The sequence below is a fragment of the Pyxicephalus adspersus genome, chromosome 5, assembly GCF_032062135.1.
Source record: "Pyxicephalus adspersus chromosome 5, UCB_Pads_2.0, whole genome shotgun sequence".
Lineage (NCBI taxonomy): Eukaryota > Metazoa > Chordata > Amphibia > Anura > Pyxicephalidae > Pyxicephalus > Pyxicephalus adspersus.
Window position 1 is genome coordinate 47,955,390 of NC_092862.1, and position 24,113 is coordinate 47,979,502.

The 24,113-nt window shown below is 35.8% G+C and overlaps 1 protein-coding gene across 10 annotated transcripts in view; it reads left to right on the top strand.

Annotated features, from left to right (window-relative positions):
* Positions 1-24,113, top strand: part of PTPRM (protein tyrosine phosphatase receptor type M) — a 416,833-nt gene that overhangs the window by 139,896 nt on the left and 252,824 nt on the right. For all 10 annotated transcript variants that reach the window (XM_072411414.1, XM_072411419.1, XM_072411415.1 and 7 more), the window contains exons 4-5: positions 11,811-11,889; positions 13,460-13,575. In XM_072411414.1, coding sequence (XP_072267515.1) covers positions 11,811-11,889; positions 13,460-13,575 — 195 coding nt within the window. The remainder of the gene's footprint in view (positions 1-11,810; positions 11,890-13,459; positions 13,576-24,113) is intronic.

Here is a 24,113-nt window from a genome sequence, read left to right on the forward strand (position 1 = left end):
TCATTTTTAAAATAAAAGAAGATTTCTGCACAAATAGCTTGCCATACCTCATATGCACATCTTCCTAGCACCGTGTGCCCCCAGTGTCCTATGTATTACAAAAAAAAAAACAAATTCATTAACATCATCATTGCATGTTTTGTTTTAACAATTGCTGGATCCAAGACAGAACCAGTTGTATGTAAGTTCTCATGGACAAATGGGACTGGACTGTACCATCACATTATTGGATTCTGTTTTTTTTATTTTTTATAGACTTGTTCAATTGTTTCCTTTTGCTAGTTACAGAAATAAAAAAAAATTCAACTGAAATCAAGATAAAATGTCTTTTACCTTCCCTAACTGAGCCAAACTTTCTATTATATGTGTCTCCCATTATCTTCCTGCAGACATGGCAGCTCACATTGATTTTTTTAGCAGAGATGGTGCTGCCAATCCAGAATGCAGTGGATAGAGCTGGGTATTCCAGATGCTGATTAAAAAGTCTTGTAAATCTGCAATGACAATGCTTATAGCCACTGCCCCATAAATGTGTTTTTATCCATTTGCCGTGCAGCACAGTCTATATAAGAGTGGCGGTCCTCAATTCAGGAGCAGTGCAGCATTTGTCGCCACATTAGAACAAGTCAGGTTTAACTGTTTTTCAAATGAGCTTACAATCTAATTCATGCAAGGCAGTGTTGCTTCCTGAATTTGAATTGGTAACCTTCTGCAGTCTGTTATACAGTAGAGCTCAGAGAGGGGAAAAGAAGCAATGCATGTAGCCAATCTCAGTGCTAGGAGCATTGTGACCAATAAATGAGCACATCAATCTACTCCTTCTTCACTAGCGAGTCATAGATTGAGGGAGTAGATGCAGTATATTAAAAACAGGCCTTATGCTAGACAGGGATATGTCATAAAATTGGGTAAATCTTAGGAGTGGATAGCCAGGGCTACAAATCTAATGGAAGGTATCTATAGGTACGTCAGCTTTTACTTTTTTTATTCTCAGTCAACATGCATACATTTGACTAAAGCTGTACTATAGACTGGTTCTTCCTCATTTGACACTTTATCCGACCTATCAGATCATGTAAAATCATGTAAGATATAAGAATAATTTTGAGACAAGGGATTGCATTTATCATTTTGATAGCGGGGTTTGTTTTGTAAATGGTAAAAGTAGGCAAACTGACACAAAATGCAAGTTGCGAGATCTCCAGCTAATGAATAAGGTATTTACTAGAGAATTTTCCCATTTTAATTATCTGTGTATAGGGAATGCTCAAAAGGAACATTTTATCCATTCAAAGTGATGTGAATTGGATTAATTTAGACACCTTTGATAGAAGCTTGCCTTTACCTGCACCTATCTTATACCTATTCTCATTGTCTCTGAGCAGGTTCTATGTCTGTTTTGCAGACATTTATAACATATGCTGGTCAATTATCACATAGTTGTGCACTTTTAGGGTAATGACTTCTTCATTCACTGAATTCCATCATCCTTCATTTTTATATTTGGGTATTACCCTAGAACTTTGCACCAGCACACGTTTATAAATCAATGCTATAATAGCTCTGTCTTGCTGGTGGCCAATCCAGTTCTTTTAAGATGTACTGCAGTTTCAAAACCCTTGTAAAAAAGTATAAACCTTTTTTGGCATGCCTACATTTATAGAAATATTTTAGGTATAATAACCTACATACCAAGCATTTTGTAATACTTATCATAAATGCCTTGCACAGAGTGCTTTTTTTACGATCTTCTCTATGTTGTGATATTTTACACTTGTGCCATTTTATTTGATGCATTGGCCTCCATGTATTGATTTTTTTAGGAAACTCTCCATCCTTTGCTGCTCCTATTTATTTCTTTGGACAGAGGACGTATGGCTTCATTTAGAGAGGGCACAATATTTCCATTACTCTTGGCAAGTGACATGTTATCTTTGGTCTCCCATTCCGGATGGGTAATGATAACGTTCAGCATGTTCGGCAAACGCAGCTGGGAAAAGTAGTGAGGATAAAAGCTAATTTTGCTCTTCAGTGATGCAGGGAGGATCATTGTTTTGGTACGTTGATTCACTGCTTCCTGTTTGGCACATATCTGATGAATAACCTCATGTAAAGAATCCTTTTCAGAGTTCAGTAGCTCAACCCGCTGCCAGAGAGGTCAAGCACCACTTTCACCTTGTAATGGGACCTGTCTGCCCTTATATGTGTTTTGGAAGTTTTTACTACAACAAACAGTCAAGTTGAGGATCTTTGTTAAGTTTTAGGAACAATTTCTGCTAAAAGAATTCTGTAAGCAACAGAATAGAGTTACTGTTGAACATGTTAGATACACAGATCATTATTCCCATTTGATGACATGTCCTACTGCTAATTATCATAAAATGTCAATAAATATGTATGTGGACTACCACAGGGGACTACCTGTACTATCAGAATCAAAACAAAAAATTGTAAAATTTAAAGAATGAATTTGATGGAGGTCAATGTAGTCAATGGATAACATATGAGTTTTTCTTTAATTTTATCTTGTTGGTTTTGCATTGACTTGTATGGACAAAATGACAAGCAAATGCCCTTAAGGCTGCACTAAAATGCTACCTTGGCCTTATCCATAATGTCATACTCATGTAGAAGCTTCCAGAAAATAGTACATGCATCATTTTACATGAGTTGTCTTTGCGCAGGAATGAAAGACATGTTCTGAAAGCTGCTTGTCACTTTTGAGTGATGCAAGCAATCCGGTGTCTTCAATGGAACAACTGTTTCTAGACACATATGATTGCTAGTTTTGAGAACAATTTTTTACTCATGACAGAACTGGAAGAATGTGTCAGCTGATGATACAGATTTTCACCATTCCTAAGTTCTAATTTGTGTGTTTTTTAACTCTGCCCATTCATGGTAAGATTTTCATAATTCAGACCATTCTATTATCACCCAGAAAGTAAACTTCTGTATTTATTGGCCAGCATAATCTGCTCAAATATGGATGGAAACTCCCTTTATCTTCACTGAGAGTTTATTTACATTTTGCTGCGTTGCTGCATCATAATTTTTCCAAGTTATCAGTCAGTTTTTGGATGAAGCAGGTTAAGAGATGCTGAGTAGACAATTATTCAATAATATTACTGATATGACGCCTGCTGTGCATAGCAAAATAAACAGAGTGCAGCTTTTCCAGTTTTTTGTTCAGTAACTGAAACATTAAAGTTGTACAAATATATATATATATATATATATATATATATATATATATATATATATATATATATTGTAGTGTTGTGAAGTATGTGATAACAGTGGGTTTTTGGCAAATTATTCAATTTTTAATATTAAAAAGGTTAATCTGACTTTTCCCTAAACGTTCCACTTTCTGTAAAATGATGGAGAGAACTTTCCCTTCACCCATAACATATCAGTGTAACCTAACTGCACAACAATGCTTAGCACAGCAGCTCTTATTGTATCAAGGTGTGAAAGGGTTTACAATACCATGTGTACTTGGTACTGCTAGCAAAATTGGGTGGAAAATTTAGGCTGGACATATGATTAAAAAAATACCTAAGCTAGTGTAACCTTCAGTGAAAACTGTATGTACGTAATTTAAGATATACAAATAGAAGGTAAAGGAAATCACAACATCCTGTGATTGAAGAGTGAATGAGCAGAAAAAACACTGATGAGGTCATCCTGTGCTCTCAGTTCCTATTATCCAGCTCCCTGTTTACCCAAAGTAGTGACGCCTGTTTAGTTTCTTCTGTTCCTTCCTCTCCCAATCTAAATCATGCCCTGTAGAGAATTACAGAGGATTATTATAAAGACAGATTGAGCTACTTTTTAAAAACACATGTAATTTATAGTATTATACAATGCTGGTGTCTCATGACAAGGAATAAGACAAGTCAGTAGGTAGCCAGACATTCCCAGGAAAAAATTAAACATGGCTTTTATATATATATATATATATATATATATATATATATATATATATGTATATATAAATACATTATATTATATATAATGTATATATTTATATATATATATATATATATATATGTGTGTATATATAAAGATTGGGAATATTCATGTACCATAGTTGATAGTAAAAAGTTATGTAGCCTAAAAACTACCAATATTCATGTGTGCCTGGGCAGCATGAACTATAAATGTGGCCCAGAGCGGGAATACATTAATTTATTAAAAACAAGGCAATCCCTGCTGATACGGTTGGCAACCCTTCAAGCCACTACTACAAACCCCTTTGGCTACTCCTCTATCTCCCCTCCTCTTCAGTCAGCTATCTAGAGGCTCAACTGCAGGAGAATTTTTAATCTCTTTGAACCATGAGATTAGCCTCTTGTTGACAGGTGTTTCATCTGCACTACATTAAAGCCTATGCTGTGCAAGTAAACATTATATGTAGGTAATAAATATTAAAACAGTAGACATTTTCCATTTAGTTTTATGTAGCAGTCAGTTGTTTTTATCACAGGTACCTGCAAATAGTAGCCACATAGTAGGTTGAGGGAGATAGTGGAGGGGATGACCACGGAAGATCGGCTTGTAGCCAAATTTGGCACCACTTCTCTATTTGTTGTTTTGAACCTCCTGATTTTTTAGATCATAGAGATTTCCTTGTGCTTGTTATCTCTATGAAAATCCAGGACTGACCAAAAAATTGATCATGGGGGCCGCAAGACTGATTGATGATTGCACTGCTAAAGAACTTTTATAACTAAAATGATTATTGTAAGGTTCCATATTCTTTATTCTGAAAAGCACAGGGCAGTATTTTGTCCTGAGTTTGCAGGGAGTTTTGCTACACTATGGCTTATGTGTGTGCTATTTTCTCTGCACTGTAGTCACAAGTTAATGTTTTTTTTTTTTTGTTTTTTTTTTAGTGTAGCAGTTTTTTATATGTTTAAATCTCTCAGCAATAGAGAGACATAATGTTACAACTGGCGTTCTTTAGCAGAACATTAATTAATTCCTTTAAATCACAAGCACAACAAAGAAGAATATGAAACCTGAGTCTTGTTTAATTAAATTAATCATTCATAAAACAGGATGTTGATTCCTGTTCTCTGTGGAGTTTTTAATAGTACTGAATGCTGCACATTTCCTTCATTTGACAAATCCGTCCCCATGAGCAAAAATGTTACTTTTAAACCAAATCGTTCTCAATAAATATTTCTGTTACATTTCTTCAAGTCACTTAGGTTTCTCCTATTCTTCTTGCAGCAGGTGAAGTCAAGTCTGATCTGATAAAATACATGCTGATGAGGATAGAATGAGAATATCATTTCTCAAGCCAGGGAAGTCATGGACCATAAATGATGGAAAGCCTAGCACTGTTTTAAGTCACACATTTTCTCACCGGAGATATATTGGAAGTGTCAATGTTGTTTTACTATTAAGTGCATTAAAATGCCACCCTAATGACTGTCATTTTTCTTTTATGATTTCCTACATGTGTAACTACTGAAAATGGCATCAATGGAAGGGAAATAAAGGCAGTAGCTTTGAATGCTGTATTTTTGTATAGAATCCTGCAGTATAAACTATGTTTTTTTGTTTTTATCTTTAACTTTTTTCCTTTGCTTGCAATAGGCCTGATTTGAACTAGATGTTAGGCTCTGGTGCAGTTACTGCGTCCCTACGCCCCTAAACCACTTCCTCGGGTGATGAACTGCATGTAGCATCCCACCTGCCGCAGCCCATAGGGAATCATTTAGGGTAGTAGTGAGCAGTTTAGTACTGCCCCCCTGCCGTCCCCTGTAAAATATGCCAAGACTGGTTCCTTAGGAGGCCAAGTGGCTGGCAAGATGGCAACCCTCAGAAGCTGCAAGGAAACACAAGTTTTAACCTAGCCAAATGAAGACAATTTTATTAGGAAGATAAGCAAGACCTTTGTCTTGAGTTGTGGATAGACTGTTAACCTCCTCTAGGGTTGCCACTTTTTTTTGGTAAAAAATATTTTCTTACTAATATTGGCATCAAGTCCTTTTTTACCAGCCTGTAGAAAACCATCCAGGTGGTAATTCTAGCATCTTCACATTGCCTACGATGGCAGAACAGAGCTTCATAGAGGTAGGACTGCAGGAGACCGGTGGCATGAGAGGAGGGGTCTGCATGAGTGGGGGTCTGCAGGAGTGGGGTTCAAGTAGGTAGAAGATGCTTGTATTTTACTCCCTTTTACCCCTCTTTAAAAACTGCAAGAATATTTTTTTTAAATACTTTTTCTTAAGCATTACACACATAACAGATATCTCCATTGCATCTATTTGCATCTCTTTGTCAGCCAGTTTCTTAATTCCAATATGAGTTAAGATGATGTGAATTCTATCAGCTCTTTCTTTCTATTTTCGCAGCTGACTAGGTTGGGCTTCATAGTGACTTAATAAAAAGCTCAGCAGGATCTCACCAACTGTGATTGCACTAAGATGTTGACCTGCGAAAATGGCACGCGCTTCTTATAATATAAAGCATATGGGAAAGGTGAAATGAAGAAATGAATGTCAGAAACGCAATCATTTTTTTAAAAAAAATTGAGTTATACCATTTGCTCCCACAGCCTACTAAATTAATTATTTACCTTTTCTAGGTAGTCTGCTATATTAATACTGGATTATTATACATTCGATAATACAGGTAGGCCTAAAAAATTGCATAGTTCAGTAATATTAGAACAATTTTTACAAATCCTTGGCTAATTATGTGCAAGATTAATTTATTAAAAATTATGATCTTTGTTTTATTAAAACTTGTTCAGAGGGATATTTATTAGGAAGTAATTCATCTGGCCCTGCAGAGATATATACATATTCATTCTCTCTGGCCCTTGGACAGCAATGACTTCATTAAGGTCACACAGCAATCAGGACATCAGTGCTGTAAACAATGTTCCGTGCAGCAACTGAAGTTTCCTGAGCTCCTGATTCCAGTTTGTAGGGCTGTTTAATATAAAGATATGGATTGGTTTAGGAGGGAGTATGCTATAGTACTAGCCCCGTTCATTACTTAGGGTGACAAGTTGCTCCTTTATATATTCAATAGGAATTGTCCCTGTGGAACAGGAAGAGTATAAATGGTAGGACCATCAGAAAAAAAAGAGAATATATGACATTTATATTTTTGGGTTTAGATACTCTTGTGTTTTACTTCTGGTGTTCATTGAGTAAATGTGACTTGCTATGAGCCTCCTGTAATGCCAGAAAAACTCAGTGGAAGAAGCACCTGAAAAAGGTTAGCACCATTAGCCAAGTGGACTTGCTGCATATTTATATGCTGATTAATTAACATTCTGGTCTGAGGAGAGAGCAGAGGAATGATCTCATCAGTCTGTTCCTGTCTCTCGTGGAAAATCTGGTTAAATGCAGTGCAATTTGCTGCTTCTGGGTACACTGGGAGCAGCCAACTGTGAGATTTTGCACCACAAAAAGCCATCAGTCTTTTCGGTCCAATTACAGATTGAAGGTGGGGTGATGTCCTATTAGTTTTAGTTAAATGCAGTAAAGAAAATTCAAATTAGCAATTTATCTGCCAAAGTGTTACCTTCGGGACTGGATGGGCAGAAATTGTCAGAAAGTGCGTTATAACTGTGTTGTAACTGTGTGTATAGCTGTTAGCCTGTCGTTTAGCTTCAAAGTGCCAGTGAACAAAAAAATAAATTCTCCATTCTTCATAAGTGCACTGAAATGCCGTAATGTAGCATCATATCAGTCACTTGAATATATTGTAGTGATAATAAAATGTTGAAGTCATTTACATTGGTTGTTAATGACAACACTGTTTTAGAGAACCATTGTTTACTGCTGGTTAGAATAATATTCCAAAACTGAAGAGCTTTTATTCAAATGCTTTTTAAAATCAGGTTTAAAAAGTTTGAAATTAGAATCTTTGCCGGGGCATATCTCCAAAATCTAACAATATCCTAAAATGTCAGGGACAGATGACAGCTACTAGGTAGTGAGATTCACATTTCAGACCTCATGGGGAATCACAGACAGATTCTTTGTTTTTGACTATTGTCCCTGTGCTTCTTATTGAAAGTGAACATTTACCTGCTTCAAAAACTGCATCCCAGCTTAAAATATACTTTTCCTTGGCATGACAGACTCATGAGAGAATCAGTACCAGAATCCAGCCAGGCAGAACAATCTATGATGTTGATTTCCTCTACGATAGGAGATCACATGCCATCTACACCTCCCTCCACTGAAGTCCTGTCAAAGTAGTGACATTCATACACACATGGCTGTCGTGTTTTATAACAGGCAGATGGAGCGTTAAATATTTCAGGTATTGATAAAATCACCGGATGAGCAAGAGGCCGTGAACACTTGCTTGTGTTATATTTGGGCACAGCAGCACTCTGACAATACCGTATTTAATTTATCTCTACAGTATTTCTTTAGAGTTAAACCTCTCAGCAAATTTCACCCTGAGCTTTCATTAAAGAATACTTGGCAAATGCTGATTTATTTTAAAAGGAGACACAGAATAGAAAACACTTTTATCTAGTGTGCTCTTTGTCACAGAGTTGATCCACCATCCCCTGTTGTGACAGCTGATTGGTGTCAATTCTTTGGTAGTTAAATAGAGCAGCTAAAGATGTGGCACTATACACTCTTCATTAAAGGCCACTTGTAGTTTGTTCAGCTCTTTAGTAGAGATGGTTATCTGTACTGTATGTATTAAATCTTGAAGTTACTAAATAGTTTTGAATACTATACAGTTTGGATATTTAGAATTGTTTTGAGTATAAATAAAATGCTAATGTGTAAAAAATATGCAGGTTAATTGGCTTCCCACCAAAATTGTCAATGACATATGACTATGGTAGGGACATTAGGCTGTGAGACTCTTTGTTGTACGCAATAGACCTGATTTATTAAAATTCTCCAAAGCTTAAGAGGATACGCTTTCATCAGTGAAGCTGGGTGATCTAGCAAATCTGGAATGGATCTGGTCCAGGATTCAAAACATTTTTTAACAAATAGCAAATTACTTTTAAAAAATCCATCCCAGGTTTGATGGATCACCCAGCTTCACTTGTGGAGGTGTATTCTCCACAGCACTGGAGAGATTTTTAAAATTAGGCCCAATGGGTCTGATTTAGTAAAGCTCTTCAGGACTGGAGAAGATAGACTATCATGGGAGAACCTGGTTGATTCAGCAAACCTGGGATGATTTTTTTATATATAATTTACTATTAATTGGCAAAAATTTTCAGTCCTGTACTTCAGTTGTTCCCAACCTTTCTGACAGCAGGGTCCGTTATTAAAATTTTCCCACGGCCCGGTATATGTACATCTTACAATAATCTGCTATTCTCAGCAGCTCGGCCTCCTGACAGCACACTAGCTGAGAATAGCGGAGTAGTATAAGAGAGCTGGTATTCTGTCAGGTGGCAGAGCTGTTTGGAATGGCAGAGAAGTGGAAGCCTTACATACATTGCTCTGCCATTCTCAGCCGCTCCTGTGTAAGCAGTGTGAAGAGAGACGCTCCGCTGATTGCGCTCCTGCTGTCTCACTTTTACTAGCTTTAGAGCCAGCTCCTGTCATTTGCAGCCCCCAACTCACCAGTCACGAACCAACACCCCGCAGCTCAGGGGTTGGGGAACACTGCTGTACCTGATCCATCCCAGGTTTGCTGGATCACCTAGGTTCTCCCATGAAAGTCTATCTTCTCTAGTTTGGGAGAGCTTTAATAAATCAGACTTATAGTAAGATAACTATGGGCTTTATAAAGCTCTGCATAACACGTTGCTGTCATAAAATAGAAGGTAATATTATTGATAATAATATATTTCCCTATCTAAAAGGAAGTTTCTAATGAAGTAATTACTGCAAAATTACACTTGTAGACCACAGTTGCAAAACAGATGCTAAATTGGTTGAGAGTCAGTAACAGTACCTGTCCATTTTCTATCTGTCTGCTAATTATTTGGTTTAAAGGAAGATCCTTTAGAGCTTACAATTTTAGAGCTTGGAGTGATATTTAGGGATTTGTCTATGTTTTATTACAAACAACTGGTATCACCCCTAGAGGACTATATGGAGTATCTCACACATGGAACAAATCTCATTGTAGAAGAGAAAAAGATATTTGGCTGTTATTTCATAGTCTGTTCCAGTAGTGACAATGACAACATCTACATGTCTGACTGCAAAGCATTCTTGGTAATGTATTTTCCTGCCTATAGGTAATCTAGGCATGATGAAAGGGTAACAACTGCTTGGATGAGGGAATGATTGCTTTGCCTTCTATTGCATGTAGACTTTTCAGACAGAAAATATTTATCACAGAAGCTCTTCCTATTGCTCTTTATTATAAATTTTACTGGAGTATATGAGCAATTTGTATAAAAGAATTTAAACAGGAGATATTCTACCTGCACTCTACACCGGTGCCCAAAGGTTACAGCCCAAAGGTTACATGCAGTACAAGTCTAAAACTAAACTAAACTACAACCAGTGAATGCAGTATACTTTACTAGGCAGTTTTCTAACTGGTCATTTGGAGGAGGGCACTTGTGGGAAGCAAAAAAGTACTTTCTGAGTACTTTCTATTAACCATACATTTCAAACAATCATAATCTTAAATCTAGCTGGATCACAACCATCCCTACTTCTGCCAAAGAATATGTGTATCTTCCTTAGCTTTTATTCCCATTGTCCCAGTAAAAACATCCTAATTATGAATTGCTCTTTTTTAAACAGCACTGGATGGATGCTGTAATGTGCTAAATGCATGAAAGCTCATGTTTCTTTTATTGAATCATTGCCATGTAGCTGCTCTTATAAATTGTTAATTTGCACTCTGTGAAGACAGATGGGTGACGAGGCCGTTATAGACACTTGGATTACCAACACAACACCATTTATTGATCAATGACAATTTACAATAGCACATCATTGCTTGCATGAAGGTTACCCATGTGAATCCTGCAAAGCCTGGAATAATGTAGAACAAGCAGATTACATCTGCCTCAGTGTTGTGCCAATGTGGTGTTCAACATTTGGAAGTGAAGATTCTGATCTAATTAGGGAAGTCCCTAACTTATAATCAGTGTAATCAGTTCTGCTGCATCTAAAAACAAACATAAGCAACAATTATGCCCAGACAGGTGCCGTGCACTCAACAAAGCCAAGGAATCTGATAGTCACATTACACATCATCAATCTGTATGTTGATTTAGCTTTATCTAGCTCCATGTATACTATTTTACATAATGCAATTAAAATATTTCAAGAATAGAAACAAAAATGACACCATTGCTTTACAGAAAAGAAACATTACACTATGGCCTGTAAAAGAAACTCAGGTATTCTTCCTCATATATTAATTCAACGCGGACTTTAAATGCAGCATGTGTTAGATCGAAAACAATTCTATGTTCTGCTTTAATATTGTCAAAAAAACATTAATGATTAAGGATGAACTCTAGGAAATGCATGCGTCATCTATTTTAGAGCTTGGCTCTGTGTGGTTTTGCTGCACACAGAGCCAGCTGCCGGAGATAATATGCATACGCAGAAGCTACATCATCCAATCAATAAACAGGATCGCTATCCCCATTGAAGTTTGCAGTGGAGCCGACAGTAAAGATGGCAGCATCCATCCCTGTAGCAATGACAGGTCCTGAACAAGTACAAGGTAAGTATGAGCCATAAGCTGGAATTTGTGCCATTTAGAATGCAATAAGGAGTTTTTGTGTTTTTAACTTGTATTTAACAATAACTTTGTAAAACAGATTCAAAATATTATATTGTGAATTAATTACTTAATATTGTTAATATTTTCAGGTCTACTTTGAAGTTATTACTTCAGATCAACAGGGATACATTGCAATAGATGAAGTGAAAGTTCTGGGACACCCTTGCAGTAAGTCATATTTTTCTTTATTTCTCAGCAAAGATTAAGGTATTTTTCTAAAAGCTTTCTGTCTCCAGTCAGCTAACGAATTCCTGCAGCTACATTAAATCACAACTAAAGGCATCTGTCAGCAGTTTAAGCAAGTACTGAATTCAGTTAATATTTGATGAACAAACCTCATAAAGTAAATAATAAAACAAACTTCTTTTATCTCTAATAACTGATTAAAATCCTTCTTTATTTTTCCATCATATGCTCCCCCTCCCAGACACTGCAGCCCACAGTGGGAGGGTTTCAGCAGCAGTACTTCCAATCTAGAAAGCAATAGGCAGTGACCATGTACTATGTGAGAAGCAATAGGCTGGTGAATCAGCAGTGACAATGCCCCTTGCAATTTTTTTTTTATTCCACTGAAGTGCAAGCAGGCAAAGCCTACATAAAAACAACAAGTCTGCTCTGAATTTAAAAGCAACACAGCATCATTGCTACTTCACCACATAAAGCTGCATACGTTGCACATCAGTGGCAAGATCGACATACATTTGTGGGACTTACAGGTAGACTAGGAGAAACTGTATGTGTAGATACACCTATCATTGGGTTTTTCAGCACATATTTATACTGTGAGATGCCATGGTTCCATCTTATAGTAACTAAACTTTAAAATGAAAAAAGTGGGAGCAGGCACGTTCACCTGGGCCTATTTTAGGTTCGGGATCATCGGCTATGTTGATTGGCCAGGCTGGAAAAACATAACCTCTGTGCATGTGTATGGGAGCTCATTCATTTCGAGGTCCCAGCTCTGACCGGATCATAGCTTGAGCTCTGTATGCACAGCTCAGTGTATACAAAAGATTACAAACCGGCTTACTGCAGAACAGACATAGTCTGCCTCTTTTGTAAATTAAGAGCCTGTGTACAAGTATTAAATTGTGAAAACAGTGTCACATAAGTCAATATAGCTGCCTACTCTGAACCTTTGCAGGGTCCTTTCCTCATGACAACATAGTGACATTTTGCACATGTTTCAGAAAATAATCCATTCCACAATCCCCCACCAAAAAAAAACAGTTAAAATGTGCACAACAGTACAACCTAAACAACAATATAGCCATGGATACATAAATATCTCCCTGTGATGAGAACTAAATCAAGACCCAAAGATCCCGCTGTTGCAGAACATACTATCAATAAAAAAAAAGTTTACAGCCTAAGGGTACCCTCACAGAAAAGCTACAAGCCATAGTTATTGATGGAATTTCTTATGGTGAATATAGTTCCTGTACAGGAAGTCAGTAACTTGTAAATTCTCTGTAATCTGTGAATGCGAGATACAGATCTGGTTAAGTTCTCAAACAAAACAAGAAATTATCAGCCAAATGGATCACACTGATTGGCCCCACCATTGGCTGTGACTGTATGACGCTATAGAGATAATTCTATCAATTCTATCAAGCAGGAATATTGTTGACAACAATACCAGTTTAATTGGTTATTTGGCCTGATATTTAATGACACTACTCTACATGTTTCCTATGGACTTCTAAAACCATTGTTCTTTTGCAATGTTCTTTTTCAGGTAAAACACCACATTTTGTACGAGTTAAAATAGAGGATGTGAATGCTGGTCAATTTGCCACCTTCACATGTATGGCAAATGGAAAAACAACAGCAAGTGACAGACTTTGGTTACAGGTAAATAATATACTGTTTTGGCTTATGTTATGTATGTTTTGAATAAAGTCGTTTTAGTGTACGATGTAAAAATTTATATTTTCATGGTATGATTAATACAAATGACGAGACTTTTTTTAGCTTTGGTTTCTTTTGTAGGTGTTGTAATATATATATAACAGTACAAATGTTGCAATAAAGCTCTCTAATCCTTTGAACTTTTAATCACTCCATGGACAGTTTAGCAGATGGTGAAGATAAAACTATCAATAATTACCTTAAAACCAAAGGACAGCCAACTTCATTGATTTCAACTGAAATGACTTTTTCATCCTTTATCTGGTCCAATGTAACATAAACAGCAATTGGCTATATATGATCAAACACTGTCATTTTAGTGTGTACTAATTATCTAAGATCTTGTACCCATCTATAAAATGACATTGTACTGGTCAATAAAATTGTGGCAAAATGCTATAGACTAGGTGCATTGCTAGGGTGAGTTCCCTGCTGAACTTAACACATAGTTAAAGAACTGAAGATCTAAAATGTCTCAAAAGATTCTTCCTAGGTTTAAACTGGAGAAGGTGGCAAAGATAATTATAGATTCAGTAGTTTTGACAGCGTCTGGCAGCAAAATTTTAGTGTCCTACTTTAACCCTCTATAAACTAAGGGTTCTTAACTGTTTTATGATTATCTACCGCTGATGGCAGTTGATTTTCCTTACATATGAAAAGTTTGAACTGAATAGCTGAAAGAAAATTATAAGGATTTTATCATATTTATTTATGTAAAAATGGCACATCACAGATACACATTTAGTGTTTTAACACACATCATCTTGTGACACATCTGTTAAAAAAATTATAACATAAATTATAAATGCAAAATAAAAATTTACATTTCTAATTAAAATGTTTTCCATGAAATAACATAATATGAAAAATATATTTAAAAAGCCTATAACAAAAAAAAGTTGTGCAGGATAATTGGACATATGAGCACTCTATCTTTGATTATGCTAACCTATCAATTGGCAATACTGAGACATAGTAAGCCATCTTGTTGAATGATCTGATGAACAGTTAAATGCATCCCTTCGTCAATCCTAATTGATCCAGTCTCATCTCAGTGTTTTATTTGCTTAAAACGTACCTAAACTCAGAAATTCACTTGCCTAGGCGATCCAGAGTGAATGGGAGCGCAATGAATGGATACCTACATCACACATCGCAGGAGGGTGTTGGATGCTTCTTCTGCACCCAAGAGCCTCTTTTCATGAAGAAGAAACCTTTTTGTGAAAAGGGAAAAAATCTCGCTGATGTCACGCATGTGCAGTGAGATCGGCATGTTTTTTTCTAACCTACGTCACCCGAACTCGCGCCTGGGTCAGGTGACGTAGGAAGAAGAACAGTGGCCCATCTCGGAGACAGATGCCAGGATGACGTGGGACCTGATGTAAGAGACCTCTGGGCCGATCGACTGCGCTGCAGGATTGAAGGTAAGTGTATTTTTTGTTTTTTTTGTTTTGGGCATTTTTCAGTTTACTTACTTTTTTAGTCTAATGCCAGCTGTATCATGGTGATGATTTTTTACATTCATAATAGTATTATTTCTCAGTTAAATGTAAATATTGGTTTATTAAAGTTCGTGATAAGATAATAGCAAAGGCTAAACCAATCCTCTACATTGTAACCACTTTTTCTTCCCTTCTGTAAAATATAGAAGAATTACTGGTCAAGTACAAACATACAATGGGAAGACCAAAAAAGCCTTCAACAGCACAAGGCTAAGTATCCTTCCAGTCATCACCAGATATCTCCACTAAGCCCAGTTAGGGATTGTTGGAGGTGCTTTATTTTTTCTTACCAATTTCTAGTCTCATAGGAGAGGCCTGATAGTTGTTAGGTAGTTAAAGTATCCCAGCACTGTAGTGGATTCTTCATAGGTAATTTTACCACCTGTTTTTTGAATAAAGAAGTTAGATATTGAAGGTATTGGGTGAGATCAGTATAACTAAATATGTTACTGAATTTGTTGTAAATGTTCCAGTATTAGGAATGTAGGCAGTGGTATACCCCTAATTATTCTCATTTTTACCACGATATTGTGCTTCCTCTTTCTATACATATTTATCTGTTCTGCTTACACCCTGGAATTCAAACTTAAGTTCCCAAATTACTATTTTGGTTTATGTGCTAACCTTGATTGTTTAGCCAGGCAATAGTAGACACCATGGTAATCAAGTATCAGCTTAATGAGATGCCATGTGGTCATATAACTTATTTCTTACATGTGCCATCTTGTCATATGCAATTATTGTGGTGCCAGTTTCACATGTGCCATATACCATATTAGTATGCTACAAGAAAACAACATATAATCCTGTGGGTAAATAATAATAAAATGTACAGAAGTAGGGAGGAGATCTGTATTCTCTTATTCTATTATTCGGCTTGCTCCTACTTTCTGCTCATTTAAAAGAGCACTCAAAACCCATTTTTTCAAACTTGCCTACCCATCTTCTTCTGTCTTTTGAAACCATCACTACTTCCCACCACTACATATCGCCCATCCTATTGTGTATGAAATTCCCCCACCTACTAGATTGTAAGCTCTTCTGGGCAGGGTCCTCTCCTTCTGTGTCACTGTCTGTATTAGTCTGTCATTTGCAACCCCTACTTAATGTACAGTGCTACGTAATATGTTGGTGCTATATAAATCCTGTTTAATAATATTAATAATAATTCTCTCTTCCTTGTAGAGATGTGACAGTATTTGGGTACAAAAGCATAACACAGGCCTACTGTAGCTAATTAGAAATCCAAGATATAGTTTATACATAAAAGCAAAAATATGCAAACTAATAATCTATTTATGTATACAAATGTAATGTTAGCTGAGAGTTTTAGATAGGTAAATTTTCATTTGCATGTGTTCTTTGCCAAGCATAAACAAGCATATTGCTAAGAACAGACATTACAGATACAGACGGCAATGTAAATTCAGGGCTCTCATTAGCTGATACACTAAAAAATAAACATACCTCCAAATAAATGTGACAATGGCACTAATCAAAGGATGTTTATGATTAACAGATGTATCCCATCTGCTTAGATTTTCTTTGTCACATCTGCTGACAGCACAAGCCACCACCAAAATGGGCATAATATTTCTTTTGTATTGACTTACTAAACAAGAAAAAATAATTATAATGCATATGTTGATAGAAGTGTTTATATCTCACTTGTAGTACGCAGTTATGCTGCGGGCAAAGAAAAAGCCTGGGTATTAGCAGAGGCTTGTCACCATGGAAATTTGACTGCAGCGCTCTGTTTGCAGAAGATCAGACATTGTCATTTGCAAGCCAAAAAGTAATTAATAAAAGTTGAAGGAGATTATATGCCGGTTTACTTTGTCCCCTATAAAACTTTTTTTACATTCTTTGCATCCTGTACAAAGTTATTCTTTTCATCAAACTGTATTGCAGAAAAAAAAATCCCAACAAAAATAGAGAAAATTCCTATATGATTTCATATCTATGCAAAGAATATTCAGATTGTAGAAGCACACAATGAGATTCGACTTGCAGCAGTGTCAGAGTAACTGGAAGTAGGCAGAGGTAACAAATTACGTTCATGGTCCCTGGAGAATAAGTTATGATTATAATTACTTTTCATTGTATGAATTAAAATATACACGTGTTTATCAGTTACAGGGAAGCTAAAAAACATTCACAGGGTGCACACGAATTAGTTCATATTTATCTTAAAGCAGGCCTGTTACTAAATAAAGATTAACTCCTTTTCCTGCTCTATATATATATATATATATATATTTTTTTTTTTTTTTTTTTTTTTAAATATATATTTTCAAAAATAGTTACAAATCCTGTGCTCTGCCATCAGCTGAACAGTGTAATCATTCTATTCATTTTGGAGTTAGTGGCCTCTCAGTAGAGGTCCAACAGAGTCAGACCTTCAGCCTCACATTTAGCAAAGCTCATGCTTCCTGCTGACTGGAGATCTCTGCTTCAAGGGTCCCAGTCTTCAGCCGTCTTTCAGAAAACAAGCTTTTCTATTTAAACTGTCCATTTTTTAAAGAAAACAAACTGCATACCTTTGCTTAGTCGTTTTTAAGGATAAGAATCTGTTCTTTTAGCAAAAAGAATATTCTCGCACTGTAGTGTATTTTCACTTAGCTTGGTAATAAAAGTGACACTGTGTTTGAATTGAAAGAAAAATGACATGCTTGCACATGGTTGATGTGAATGCAACTTCAATGCAGCTTCATCACATTCACTAAGGAAAGTTACCATTGAACAGTGAGTTTGTAAAAGACAGATTCATAAGCTATTTCAACTATTAGGCCATGTTAGATTTCTGATGGTTTTGTAATATATATATATATATATATATATATATATATATATATATACACATATATATATACTGGGTAAGTTTCTTGCCCTGTAGGACTGGACTTCTAAAGCTATCAAACAAGCTTTTAGGTTTTTGAATAGCTGCTGCTGTGTGCAATACTGACACTTCAACCTTCAACCTATTAAATAGGTTGCTTTGGGGTTGATTTACTAAAGGCATAGTGGCTGTATGCTGACCCGCTTAGCTGAATTGAGAATACACTTTACCATGCAAACACATACTTTTCTTTTAGTAAATTAACCCCTATGTCCTCTGAGATTCATTTCAAACACCACTGTGACAAATAAATCTAGAGACTCCCCACATTTGCTATATCAATGTGCAGAACAACTCCATTGATTTTTCAGTACACAATATTTGCTACCGTACGTCAGCAGGACCAGTGCCAACTGACATGCATATATCACAAGGGTTAAGTAAATTATGCTGTGTAAGTGATCATGTAGCTTTCAAGCATTGCATTATCCTAATTTGGACAGGCTGTACTGGAATTAGATTTTTTTAATGCAAATCAGATTTATGGTTTATTTTTGTGCAGTGTGCTAAGTCCTAAGATCTTAATGCAAGAATGGAAATTTGTTAGGAAAAGAAGTTATGCTGTTTCAGCAATACTTGTAACAATAATCATACTCATCATAATTTAAAGAAACTGAAATACTAACAGCAGCATTTTCAATAAGTCTATCAGTCTTTGGACACTGAAGCACTCGTAAGCTTTGTGACTGCTGGTTTGTAGAAAGTCTGGGTCAATTGTCTTGTTACCGTACATCTGGATAGATTAAGGAATCATTTACTTTTCTATTACTCTACATTATCTCACTTTGAGGAATGCTGTTTCTTAAATTATCACCTAGTTGATTCCACTGAAATGTTTAATGATGTCATCTGTTCTCAGAAGTAATTTGGTTGAATACATTTGTATCATTTGAATTGCACAATAATTTAATATCTTGGCCAAATGTATCCTCAGAGTTTAGCTCTGCATTTTGAAAATTGGAAATATTAAAACCTCCAAATTCCCCAGTTGCTGACATATAAAGTAAAAGCTGGTTATCAATTGTAACCTGAGGATTATAGTCATTTTGATGATGAAATATGGCAATTGCTTAAGTCATAAACTTAATAATGTAAGTGGTTTAGAAGACAGGATTTAATCTCAAAAAAAGAATAAAAAAAAGAGTGGAGAACTGAAGCTTACATGATATTGTGTTATTGTGTGCGAATATTATATATAAATATATAAATATATATATATATATATATATATATATTGTTATATATATTATTCATGCACACGCACACAAACCCTATATATAGTGTAAAAAAAAAAAAAAAAGTTTCATCTGTCATTTGCAATACAACATGACTATTATCCATGGTATTGCCCACTAGCCTTAGCAAAAAGGGTTATAGATTTGAGTTGGTGTGTCTTGAAGGTTCTGGTATTTGCCAAATCCTGCATTGCTTACACTTTTGGGTTTCTGGTTGTATCTGCCTGATCCTTCTAGCTTTCTCTGTTTTTGTTACTTTAAAGGGGATAAATAAATTGTTGTTGGTTAAGTTTGACTTTTTTTGGTCTCTAGATCACTTATTATGAAATGCTTGTTACTGTTGTCGTCTTGACATTTGCCTTTTAGTGCTTTATGAGTTATTAGCCCCAGTATAATTTTTAACTACTCAAAAAAAAAAATAAAGTGAAATTAGTCTCATGAATAAATATATATTTTAAAGGATAACAGCCCTATCTGGTGTTATATTTTTAGGTTTCTTAGTAAAGTGTTCCACTTAGGTGGTTACAATTCATTTCCATAACAATAGTCTCATTAGTTTTACATCCAAATAAATCAAGACATTGTCCTCATTGCAGTTGGCATTTAATTTTATTTTATTCTTTTTCCGCCACCCAGATTCTTTTAAATGGTATGTTTTCTTCTGAACTGTAGCTAGTTATTGCTTGTACACGTAGCTGTCAGCAGTTTTGATGTACTTATAGTTAGCAGTCTTAATAACTATCTCCTTTTTTCGTGATTGACAACTAAAGAGTTGTCTGATCTTTGTCCTAACAATAGCATTTCAGCTGACATCACCATCCATGGTGATGGACAAATATGAGGAATTTATGTGGTTTGGGTCAGTAGTGAATGCCCACATTGGATACACTGCTGGAGCTATTTAAAAAATATTGTTTCTATTGCTGCCATTGCCACTGTACATGAAGGTGTCTCTGATGGCCTTAAAAGTCACGAGAGTTCTAATTATAAAATCATTTCTGCAAGGTTCGATTGTCAACTTTTTGGCAAATTAGACTTAATGCCTTCAATGTGAAAGTGGGCGGGTTGTGTCCAGAGACAATCTGTACGGGGGACACGGTACGGCGGCTCTGTCCAGTGCACCTCCCCGGCAGGGTACACGAACCACCGGTTGGCGACCACTGATCTAGAGGGACTAAAACTTGGTGATTAGTGATGGAGCAGACATTGGGCATTTTTTGCTAGACCATTGTCTTTATTACAGAATGTATTTCCAATCTACAGTGAGTCCAACATATATTCATATCTTTGGATAAGAAATGCATAGCTTGAGCAAACTAGTTCTCTTTTAGGATATATTTTACCTTAATAAAAGAATGAGAGTTCCCCAGAGTAGTGAGCTGCATCTGTAAATTTGAACCCAAAAAACAAAAATGTAATATACTTCAGCTTGGCAGTCCTTAGATGTTGTAGCTGCATTTGTTTTTTCAGGCTAAGCTTTTCCAAGCACAGAAAAATGCCCATTAACTCTGCCAGAATTCATGAGTCCTAGTGATGTCCTGTCCCATCCTAGGGAACTTCACTCCTGTCTGAAACAATGTATTTAGCTTTCCCAGCTCACAGTGTGCAGGAAAATCAGAGCAAGTAATTTCATTAGAGAGATGAGTTTATACAACCTCCTAGATTGTAAACTCTTCGGGGCAGAGTCCTCTCCTTCTCCTGTGTCACTGTCTGTATCTGTCATTTGCAACCCCTATTTACTGTACAACGCGTAATGTGTTGGCGCTATATACATACTGTTTTTTGTTTTTTTTATGAAATTAGGTTTTTATTGAAAACATTTTTTACAAATACAACAAAAGAAACAAAACAAAAAGAACATGGACAAGAACACAGCATACAGGAGCATTAGCAACATATTACCCAAACCATAAGGCATAAAGTAGGAACAAGTATATATACATATACACAAATACATACATAAAAGCTACAAGAAAAAATAGCAATAGTGGAGTGCAAATGATGCAATGTGGTTTCCAGCAATAAACATGACAAACCAGTAAATTCCTGTATACAGGACATAACATCAAAAATGGGGAGGGTAAAACAATTTGGTCCATGCGGGCAGAAATCAAAGGTGGGCCGCTATATAGTATTAATTAAGATCCGGGGCCCCAAGGCCACCCGGACCTTTGGGTGTACAAACCACTGTCTTGGACAGTCTATGTCTCCTATATGCCCAAATAAAATTAAAAAAGCCAGCCTGTAGCTTTTTCAGGGTCAAAACCGGAACCCTGACCGGAAGGGTCTCAAATAGAGTAGCTTGGGTAATAGCATCATCTTCACAGATGCTATACGGCCCATAAGAGACAGAGAATGCCCCTTCCATTTGTTCAGATAATTGTATATCTCCATATACATACTGTTTATTAACATTATTAATGAGAACTGTTAAAAACAGAAGGTAGTTTAGATTTAAATTCCTTTTTTGGGTTAATATATGTAATGGAATAATCCAGAGATATTTAGATTAAAATTTAGATTCACCCTTAATAATTTATTTGTTTTTTACTGGATATTACTACGGCATTTTTTCCTTTGGGAACAAAATGTACAATGTTTTCTTCTAATACATATATATTTCTGTATATAGGTAAAGTGCTGCTTATATTGTTATGTAAATAACTAATATATCTTTACTGGTGCCACAGCATAAGGCAGGCATACCTATGTTATTAAGTTCTGCACTGCTATGATAAAATAAACTACATCCTAGTTGGCTGCTGGACAATGAAACTCTGATGGGGAGTCGCATTTTTGCATTTCCAGCTTTTCTTCATTCTGGTGTCACTGACGGTGCTAAATCACAACATTCTTATGATCTAACGCCGATCTAAACTTGTCTGCTCGCGGCAGGTCTTCTGCCTGGTGGAGTTAGATAACTGCTGTATTCTAAACAGTCACATTATACATGTTACTAGAGTTCAGATGTGGGATTAACAATAAATACAGTGTAAGAAAATATACTGCTGCTATAAATACCTAGTTTGCCAAATACAACCAAGTATTTTAAAATCTAAATATGATTTGTGGTTTTGTATAAGTAAAGGTATTATATTAGTCATTGTTTTATATATATATATATATATATATATATATATATTTATATATATATATTTATATTTACAGATTATACCACAATATTTCAAAGGAAATAAAATATAATATACTGGTGGTAAGAGAAAGTCTACACAGGGCTAGTCCTAGCAGCAAGTTAGCCTCACCTTCTTTACTATGCTAAGTGAATATTGGCTTTCCAAAGGCAAACAATTTCTGTAGTAAATTAACAAATCAATATGTTTCACTTGACGAAAGTTGGCACACATGCACACTTTTGACTTTCTATCGATGAATGATTCACCCATTCTTTTGTTATTGCCTCTTGACTTGTATAACTTTTTTGCATTTCACAATAAAAAAAAATAACTTAATGAAGATAATTTATTATTTACCATATATACTTAAATATAAACCAACCCAAATATAAACTAGGGTACTTATACTTACCAGGGAATACAGGAACCTGCTTTGACATGACTATAACATTAGGGGACAAACTGCAGCCATCACTGGTTACATTCAAAATAGTAATCAATAGAAAATCCTGTAAAAATTAGTTGAATAAATGCATGCAGAAAATAAATGTTGTGGTGTTATTTTTAAAGATTTATTTTAAGGGGGAAAAATCACATGGACTGGATTTATACCCTCTTTTTACTGGTTTGAGTATTTTACTATTTTTGAGTTGGTATGAAAGGTGAATTTTGGTTCATGGTTGTTGGACACAGTAGTAAAGTGTTACAAATTTACGTTGTATGTCAACTTTACTGCAAGGGTTTGTTACACACTTTACATGAAGACGTAGCACCATCTTCTGGTGTGACCCAAGTATAAACCAGGATTCTTTTTCTAATGGCATTTTTGAGGGTACACAAAAAAATATGTGTATGCAGTATATATACATTTACTTTTTTATTGTTGTAGAACCAGTGTACTCTGCAGTTGATTGCAGTGTGCAGAGGGATTTTTATCAGAGCCTCACTCTTTGGTCAGTTTGATCACATGCTAGTTAGCTTTCCTGTATGTTTTTGGGTGTTGCACAAAATATCTGTTAAATTTTCAGATGTCATGTCAGGGCTAGATTGGAAGATGTTTGGGAGTGTAGGAGCCTAACAGCAGTAGTATATGCACGTTAATGTGACAGTAACTTTCTGGTTGACAGCAGGTCCAAGTACTAGGAACACACAGTTGCATACTCCTAGTTGTCTGCTGCTTAATAAGGTTCTCATGGCAAAGGCCTTTGCCAGCCACTCAGTCACTTGCAGCACTACATCTTAACCTCCCTAGCGGTTCATTTCTTTCCAGTTTTATATGTCTAAAAGCGGTACATTGTTTTTCATGAAAATTTATTTTACAGTATAATATAATAGTATGAGTATATTAAAGTTTGAAACACGAAATCATTTAAAAACAATAAATTGAATAAATTAAAAAATCTATATATTTAAAAAAAAAAAAAAAATTTAAATTTAAAAAAAAAAATACACATTATACTCATATACTGTAAAATAAATGTTCTTGAAAACAATGTACTGCTTTTTCACATAAAAATCCAATGAATTGCATTCAATACAGTTATTTTGTATTGAATGCAATACAAACAGATTTTGAATTTCCTGCCCCGCCCGGCCGAGACATACACACGCACCGACGTCACCGGGAACTCCCCCGGTGACTCATCGGATGCAGAAGCAGGAATAAGAAAGAAGATGGAGATTGCGGTGCTGGACATCGCGTGATGCCGGC